Here is an 8659-nt window from a genome sequence, read left to right as displayed (position 1 = left end):
CTGCCCCACTGCTCCCACTGCTCCCCAGCCCCTTCATGGTGCTGAGCACAGAGATGCTGACGCTGGCCCCACCCTGCCCCTGTGCGGGTTTTGGTTTCCCAATGTAGGAAGGAGCCCAAACCTGTGCCAAAACACCCACGGGGGTGTCCGACTCATCCTGATTTTCCAGCGTCTCAGCTGGGAATAAAACAGCCCTCCTGCCACCGGCAGGGCAGAGGTGCTGCGTGCTCACACGGTAAGGATGGAGCTGGGGCTCAGGACTGCGATGTGATGGGCTGGGAGCCAGGGTAGCTGTGTTGTGGGCAATCGCTGTGGTTCATCCATGGAACTGGAGGAACCAGGTTCTGCTGGATCTAGGAGTAGCTTCTGCACCTTCCAAGCTTGATGAATGGTGCAATCCCAGCACAGAAAGCAACCGGCTTCAGGGAGCAGCATGGAAGAGATGGTGATGGGGATCTTTGGCTGTGTTTAAAGATGCAGAATAGCAGTGTAGGGTCAGGAGGGGACTGAAAGCAAAAAGGATACAAACATTCTGGGGTGCAGGTGGAGAGGGAAGGAGCCTGCAATGGGAGCAGAAGAGCTTCATGGAGAGCAGGGCTGGGAGCTCCCAGAGCTCACAAGTGATGGGTAGAAATGCTCCTAGGCAGAACGTGCTTCATCTTCCTCTGGAATTGGTGGCAGCCCACCTGCTGGCTTGGTACACTCCAGGGCACAGCAGCTGGGAACGACCTAAGTGGATTTTTTCACTCTATCCTCATATGTGAAGCCTATTTCCAAGCCCAGAATAAAGCCTGGCTCCTGTCATTGCATCCTGTGGCTCAGAATCCCTCCTGGCAGAATGGGGACTGTGGTGCTGGCACTGTCCCTGCTGAGCATGGCTCTCCTGTGCCCAGCCACCGCCACGCTGCGCATTGGTGCCTTCAACATCCAGTCATTCGGGGACAGCAAGATGTCTGATGAGAGCGTGGCAGGTGTCATCATCAATGTGAGTACAACCAGTGCTGCGTGGAGCATATGGGGATGGGCTGTGTGCAGGGACAGAGCTTAAATACAGCTGGAGCTGCTCGGGGACATGGCTGTTGCTGGGACATTTTCCCAGTGCCAGGGATGTCCCCACTTTGATGGGAGGACCATGGGGTGAGTCCCTATGGGGACATCTGCCTTGGCATTGATGGGCTTGTATGACACTGTGGGGTGACCCAATGCTGGGTGGCCCCATCCCTGCTCACCACCCCAGCACCCAGCACAGTGCCAGGCTTATTCTCACCATCACCACTGCAGATCCTGCGCCGCTATGACGTTGTGCTGGTGCAGGAGGTGCGTGACTCCGACCTCAGCGCCGTCACCGAGCTCCTGGAGCAGCTCAACAGGTAGGAGTGGGGCTGGGGCTGAAGCCATTGGGGTTAAAATGCTGGCATTGGGCAGGGAAAATGAAGCTGCTTGAGCAATAAAAGGCAAACAAAAGAAATGCTGTTGAAAGACAGTTTGTTTTCTGGAAGGGGAATTAAGAGGAAATTGTTGTAGCTTCGCAGAAGGAAATGGGAAGGAGCAGCTGAGACGCCTGCAGGCAGCCTGGAGCCTGCTGGGTGCCATGCAGTGCATCACCCTGGGGGCACAGGGGCAAAACCCTCATGAAAGCTGAAAGGAACTACAGCTCTGGCACATTGAATTTGGAAAATACAAGGGGACATGGGAAAGCTGAGGCTGGGGATGAAGGGTGCAAGGTGGGACTACACGGCTGGGGCTAAATCTGGCCAAATGTGATGAATCAGCCCCAAAACAGACGTGGAGTGGTGGAGGTGGCTGTGCAGTGAGGTACAGAGCTCTGCACAGATAAGGGTGCCACAGGGATGGGGGTCTTTGGTGGGACTGAGTGAGGCTGTGGTTGAGATGAATGCTCCCCAGCAGGTATGCCCAACCCATGTCCTCACCCCTTTGATCCCCCCAGCATCCCTGCAAAGCAAACGTGGCAGCAAGAGTGATGCCAGGCCCTGCAGCCCCCAGGCCACCAATTAACCTCATTTAGCTTAGATGCAAAATGAAGATGGAGAGCATCCCTGAAGAGAAATGGTTGGCAGGGTCAGACCTGCACCCTGCTGGTGTGCAGGGAGAATGGAGTCCATGGCTGGGCACGGTGGATGGTTCAGGGCTGCTGTGCCCATGGAGGTGGCAGAGCTAAGGACACCTCAGGGCTGTGCCAGCTGTGCCACTGTCCTCCATTTGCATCCCTGCAGTGTGTCCTCATCCCCATATGACTATGAGATCAGCGGGCCCCTGGGACGGGACAACTACAAGGAGATGTACCTCTTCCTCTACAGGTAACGGGGTGGGAGCACTGCTGTCCTCTTTGGGGTGCTGCAGAGGGGACACGGGGCTCCCTTGTCACTGGCTGGAGTTCAGGACACCAAAGCCATCACAGCAGGGCTGAGCCAGGGGCCATGCTGAGCCTGGGGTCACTGTCCCTTCATCCCACAGGACGGACGTCGTGTCAGTGGTGGACACATATCAGTACGAGGACCCACAGGACGTGTTCAGCCGGGAGCCATTCGTCCTCAGGGTGTCAGCACCCCACAGCAGTGAGCAGCGTGGGGCAGGGGACCCTCAGTCTGAATGAGGATGGGTGACAGCAGGAGGTGGCCGCTGGGCTGTGGATACACAGGCTGATGTTCTTCTCCCCACAGAGGCGGAGGAGTTTGTGATGGTCCCCCTGCACTCAGCCCCGCATGATGCTGTTGCTGAGATCGATGCGCTCTATGATGTCTACCTGGCTGTGGTCAATAAGTGGGGGACAGATGTGAGTGCCCCAGCAGCACCGTCCCTGCTCTGACCCTGATTCCTTCTAGGGCAGGGAGGGATGGCCACAGAGCTGGGGTCAGTGCCAGGCTCTGGGGGTGGAGAGCTGGAATCAGCCTTGCTGACAGCCCCCACGTGGCCCTTTCTGCAGAACATCGTGTTCCTGGGGGACTTCAATGCTGACTGCAGCTACGTGAAGCAGAGTGACTGGGCCTCCATCCGCCTGCGCAGCAGTGATGTCTTCAAGTGGCTGATCCCCGACAGCGCCGACACCACCGTGGGGAAGTCGGACTGTGCCTATGACAGGTGGGTGCTGCCATGGAGGTGCCATAGCTCCGTGCCACAGGACCCCGCAGGTGAGGTGGGAGCAGTGCCCACTATGTGCTGTTCCCATGCAGGATTGTGGTGTGTGGATCCAAACTGAAGCGGAGCATCGTGCCAAACTCAGCCACCGTGTACAATTTCCAGCGTGCTTTCCAGCTGGAGCAGGAAGAGGTGAGCAGGGATCGTAAGCCAGGACTCAGGGTGGCTGCTGTGCACAAAGCTGTTTGGAACAGCAAAGCTGAGCTGCCCCAGGTGCAGCAAAGACAACCTGGCACCACGGGGCTGCCAATGTTCGGGATTATTTGGGATTAGGCAGCGTGGTCCCAGCCATGTGGCTGCTGCACTCCTGAGCCTGCAGCCCTCACCTAAGGCACACAGCTGCCCCCTGCAGACAGCCAATGTGGTAGGGATCCATGGAACAACATATGAGGGGGATTTGGGGTCACTGCCCATCCCTGTGGGGACAGAGATGAATGGGGAGTTTCTGAGGCTTTCATGGGCAGGAATGAGCATAGCAGGGGCAGAATTCCATGACTCCAAGGCTGGGGGCATCCCATCCACATCCAGCAGTCACAAGGGTCCCACATAGTGGTGACAGCCACCCCAAGGGCCCCAACACTACTGCTTCACGTAGCTGCAGTCAGCATTGAAGTACAGGGCTCACACAACCCTGGTGTTACACCTCACTGCCTCCTGTCTTCCTGCAGGCCCTGGCAGTCAGCGACCATTACCCCGTCGAGGTGAAGCTGATGGCTTGAGTTCTTCCTGCTGCCACACACGACGACCCAGCTCCAGCTCCCACCATCCCCATGAAGATGCACTCTGCAGTCCCATCCATGAGCCCTGTGTGTGGGATGCTCCTGAGCCTGCTCCGGAGAAGAGCTGCAGCCAGGCACCGCCTGTGCCCAAACCCCCACCCCATGGCTTGTGGCAGAGCCCTCCCAGTCCACCAGGAGCAAGGAAGCAAGCAGTGACTGCAGACATGCTTGGGAACAAAGCACTCGTATCCCACCTCATCAAAGGCTTTACTGACAAACAGCACTTTCACAATTAGTTGCTGGACAGGAGGGAAGATACCCGAGGATGTGGAGGCTCGAGCCATAGTGTTGCCAAGTTGCTCTGTTCCTTGGGTGAGCTGAGCCAACAGCTCTCTCCGCTCTCAGGAAGGCAGCAGTGGTGACAGGCACTCGATGGGGACTAAAAGGAGGGGGAGGTTGTGGTGGCCACGGAGCAGGCAGCATCTCACCCACCACTCACACTGCAGACAGCTTCACTGTGAGAGTACAAGTAATGCAGTGCTTCAGAGGGTCACTAAAGCTCCTGGGGCCAGGTCTCCGCTGGCTGCTCAGCTCTTCTTCTTCTTCAGCATCTCCATGTACATTGAAAGTGACTTCTGGATGGAGTCTTTCGATATGAACTTGACAAAGTTCTGAATGTCTTCCTCCCGGTGAGCCAGCATGTGGTCCAGCACTGCCTTCCTCATCATGGACTTGGTGAGCTGACGGGCATGGTCTGTGGAGAGGACAGTGAGGATGCAGAGCGTGCATGGTCTCTGCTGGTAGCAACCAGCTCTTGCTCACTATCATCATGTGCTGCTACCTCCAAAGCAGAGGCAGCACACTCTGAAGGGCTCTTTAGAACAGAAGGAAAAAGGTGTAGGAGAGCTCAACCGCCTGGAACCTGACCTGGATACATTCTCATGCAATAAATTCTGATCTCTAATCCACTGTGGAAATGACTGATTTACTGGGACACAATAGGAGGAGTAGTGCACCTTCTTCCTCCCTGTGCTGCCTGCTGGAGCTGACTGAGGCCTTCAGCACATCTGGCCACACACACCATGCACAGCCATGCAGCTGTTAATCTGCTGCATGATGCTGCACATACATTATAACAATGAAAATCCCACATACTGAGGACCCAAAATTGCTTTAGCACCTACATACTATGGACATCTCCAACCAGACAAGCCCTTGCTGGCTCTGACTTATGGTCATGAATAACACTTCCCACCATTCACACCTTCACTTCAAATGGAAGCTTCACACACCAGCCTCAGCTCCTGTCCTTCCCATACAGCCTTACTCCCGTGTCCTGTTGCTGTCCTGGAGGCAGCAGCAGGTTCCTCCCTTACCAGGCAGAGCCAGCCACTGAGCCACAACAGCCGCAGCCTTCTCCTGCAGCTTCTCCTCTGGCACCACCTCGTCCACAAGGCCAATCTGGTGGGCCTCGGTCACAGGGTGCAGCAAGCCCAGCTGGAGGGAGCGTTCAGCAACTCGGTGTCCCACAGTGTTCACAAATGTGTCCTTAAACCTACGAGAGATGGCAGGAAAAGCTTTTGCAGGTGCACAGCACGAACCCACAGCAAAGCATGCTCCCTAGCACTGATTTCAGTATAGACTGCAGATCAGGCACTGCACCCTCCAGCTGCAATTACCAAGAACTCTGCCAAGAAGGATGCAAATCTACATCTCAGTGGTCAATTAAAATATACTAAAACCTCTGTCATCTCTTTGCAGGGACCTCTCTGTGACACTAGACATGAAAGACACTGGCATACCAGAAGGGAGCCACAATGCCCAGCTGGGCTTCATTCAAACCAATGACGTATTTGGGGTTCTCCACCATGATTCTGTAGTCACACGACAAGGCAATGAGACATCCTCCAGCTGGGCTGGATCCCTGGCAAGGAGAAGGAAGCAGTGAGTTCAGGTCAGCCCCCATGCTCCAGCTATGATTGCACTGTGCATCTGCAGCAGCAGGTTGAGAACAGAGAAGACAGTGACAGAGCTGCCAAGGATAACACAGATGTCTCCCCAAGGAGAGACTGACTCAAAACTGCCACTAAAGATTCTGCTAAATTCTAGCCTTACATTTTAGTTTCTATTTGTTTCTAGAAGTTTAAGTAACTGCTCTGCTCCCATTGAGTTTCGCTCTTTAGTTCATAGACAGCTGCAGAGTAAACACTGCCTGGGTTGCAAAACCTGCAGAGATTTGTTATGGCATTTTCTTATGAGCCTGTGACCCTCAATGCCATCTACAAAACTGCAATCTCAGCCACAGTTCAGTGCCTGCTTAACCCTGCACAAGATGCCTGTGGGAAGCTGGTCAGAGACCCAGCTATCTTGAAAGACAGACACAGAGCCACGAGCTGCTAAAGCAATATTGCACTGAAGGATGAAAACAAGACACTGAGCGGGTAAAATGCAATTCAAAGTGCATTCCCTGCTGGCCCATAATTCTGGCAGGAGGAAAACAAACCAGACAGAAAGCAATATGTTAAGAATGTGCTGCACTGCCCAGCTCCCAAAGCACTGCTGTCCAAAGGGCAGAGGCCAATTATTTGCAGTGCTGCACAGCTCCCTCCCAATCTCCTCCCCTCCAGCTACAAATGCAGTACAACAGCCAGGCAAACAAGCTCAGGCAACTCCCATGAGTCTCATCACAGACCCACACATCCCAACACAGTGACAAGACTGGTTTGGGGGCTGGCCCTGCACACGCAATGACGACATTGCACAGCAAGCAGCAAAACACACAGAGCAGCCAGGAAATCAGCTGTGAAGGACTTGCATTGATTGCAGCCACTGTCACCATGCTGGAGCCGTACAGCCGGAGCCACATCTCCTGCACAGCTCTCCAGAACTCAGCGTAGTGCTCTGTGCTCTTCCCAAACATCTCCATGATGTCCAGGCCTGATGAGAAGATCCTGGGGATGGCCTGGAACCAAGATAATCCAAATATCACTGCGAGGCAATGCGCCCTGAAACACATTGCTATCACAGGGCAGCACGTACCGAGGTGATGATCAGAGCCCGGCAGGCCCGGTCGTTCTCCAGCTTCTCCAGGCTTATGCAGAACTCGGTGAGGAAGTCCAGGCTGAGGCTGTTGACTGGAGGGCTCTTGAACTTCATTGTGGCTACACCTGAGCCGTGGTGACCACAGAGGCATCAGAAACCCCACGGCAGAGCAGCACACACCACTCACAACATCCATTGTGCTCAGAATTCTATCTGCCTTCTTGCTTTCCCACTCTGCTCAGATCTCTCTTTCCTCTCCTAATTCTTCTGAAGGCCTCCAGCCCCCCACCCCTCCCAGAGCCCTGCCCTAGAGACCCTCCCAAGGCTCTGAGCCCAGGGCAGGCCAACAGGGGGGTCCCAAAAGCCTATGGAGACCTTGGGAAACATCAAGCACAACACAGCCCTGTGACAGCCACTCCTGGCTCCCAGGGCACAGAAACCCCCACAGCTGCTCCATGGAGGACAGCTACAAAGCAGGGACCCCATAGAAGCTGGGGGGGCTCTGTGGGGTGAGGTGACACTGTACCTGAGCTCGTGTCCAGCTCCACCAGGATCTTGTTGTTGCTGAAGGTGCGGCGCTGGGTGGGCAGGAGGACGGGGGGCTGCAGGGCAGCTCGGCCCCAAAGCTGTGGGCTGCTGTAGGGAAACAGTATACCTGGGGGACAGGGGGAAGGGAGAGGGACAGAGGGACACATTGAGCTCTATGGGGGGATATGGTGACACACTGAACTCTATGGGGATATGGTGACACACTGAACTCTATGGGGGATATGGAGACACACTGAGCTCTATGGGGGGCTATGGGGACACACCGAGCTCTATGGGGGGCTATGGGGACACACTGAGCTCTATGGGGGGATATGGGGACACACTGAGCTCTATGGGGGATATGGGGACACACTGAGCTCTATGGGGGGCTATGGGGACACACCGAGCTCTATGGGGGGCTATGGGGACACACTGAGCTCTATGGGGGATATGGGGACACACTGAGCTCTATGGGGGATATGGGGACACACTGAGCTCTATGGGGACATACTGAGCTCTATGGGGGGATATGGGGACACACTGAGCTCTATGGGGACACACTGAGCTCTATGGGGGATATGGGGACACCCTGCCCCATAACAAGGAGACACGAGACAACAAGAGGACACGTGGGGGACACGGAGGAACCCGACCCACAAAGAGGGGAACCGTGTAACCTATGATGGACAGAAACGAGACGTGGGGTAATAGGAGACCCCCGTGGGGTCCTGCAGGGGGACACACCGGGATCTCCCAGCCGTGATGGACGCACCTGAGCGAGCGACCCGCCGGGCCACCATCACCGCTACGGCCGCCATGTTGTCCGGGACGGTCAAGCGGACGCAGATGGAGCTACAAGCCACGCCCACTGTGCTTTAAGCCACGCCCACTTTAGGTTAAACCACGCCCACTAAGAGTGAGTCCCGCTGTCTTTAAGCCACGGCCCCGTGCTTAAGCCACGCCCATTTTCTCATAACCACGCCCCTTGTCTCTCAAGCTCCGCCCTCTCGCTGCACCGAAGTGCTGCCCCCTAGTGGTGGGCGGTGTGAATTACAGCCCTGCATTGCTCTATAGGCCCCAGCCCTCCCCCCCACGCTGCTCTATGGGTTCCCCCCTCCCCACCCGTGCCCACTATGGCCGCCCCGCTCTGTGAAAGCCTGGAACTACAACTCCCATAGTGCCCCAGGGAGTGACAGTCGCGCCGTGTTGACGTA

The 8659-nt window shown here is 55.8% G+C and overlaps 2 protein-coding genes across 2 annotated transcripts; one reads left to right on the top strand and one right to left on the bottom strand.

Annotated features, from left to right (window-relative positions):
* The first annotated feature begins 838 nt into the window (after positions 1-838).
* LOC107320985 (deoxyribonuclease-1-like 2) lies at positions 839-4517 on the top strand. Its single transcript, XM_085514776.1, has 8 exons — positions 839-985; positions 1282-1370; positions 2235-2318; positions 2476-2576; positions 2682-2794; positions 2945-3099; positions 3192-3288; positions 3825-4517. Exons 1-8 carry the CDS (start codon positions 839-841, stop codon positions 3873-3875), a joined length of 837 nt encoding a protein of 278 aa, XP_085370902.1. The 3' UTR covers positions 3876-4517.
* ECI1 (enoyl-CoA delta isomerase 1) lies at positions 4124-8279 on the bottom strand. Its single transcript, XM_015877434.3, has 7 exons — positions 8218-8279; positions 7444-7572; positions 6915-7042; positions 6691-6837; positions 5678-5799; positions 5252-5430; positions 4124-4629 (listed from the first exon to the last, which is right to left on the bottom strand). Exons 1-7 carry the CDS (start codon positions 8261-8263, stop codon positions 4463-4465), a joined length of 918 nt encoding a protein of 305 aa, XP_015732920.1. The 5' UTR covers positions 8264-8279; the 3' UTR covers positions 4124-4462.
* Between the last annotated feature and the right edge of the window lie 380 nt (positions 8280-8659).

The sequence above is a fragment of the Coturnix japonica genome, chromosome 13 (assembly GCF_054131305.1).
Source record: "Coturnix japonica strain WE chromosome 13, WE-NBRP24, whole genome shotgun sequence".
NCBI lineage: Eukaryota > Metazoa > Chordata > Aves > Galliformes > Phasianidae > Coturnix > Coturnix japonica.
This window is presented reverse-complemented; position numbering and strand designations above follow the sequence as displayed.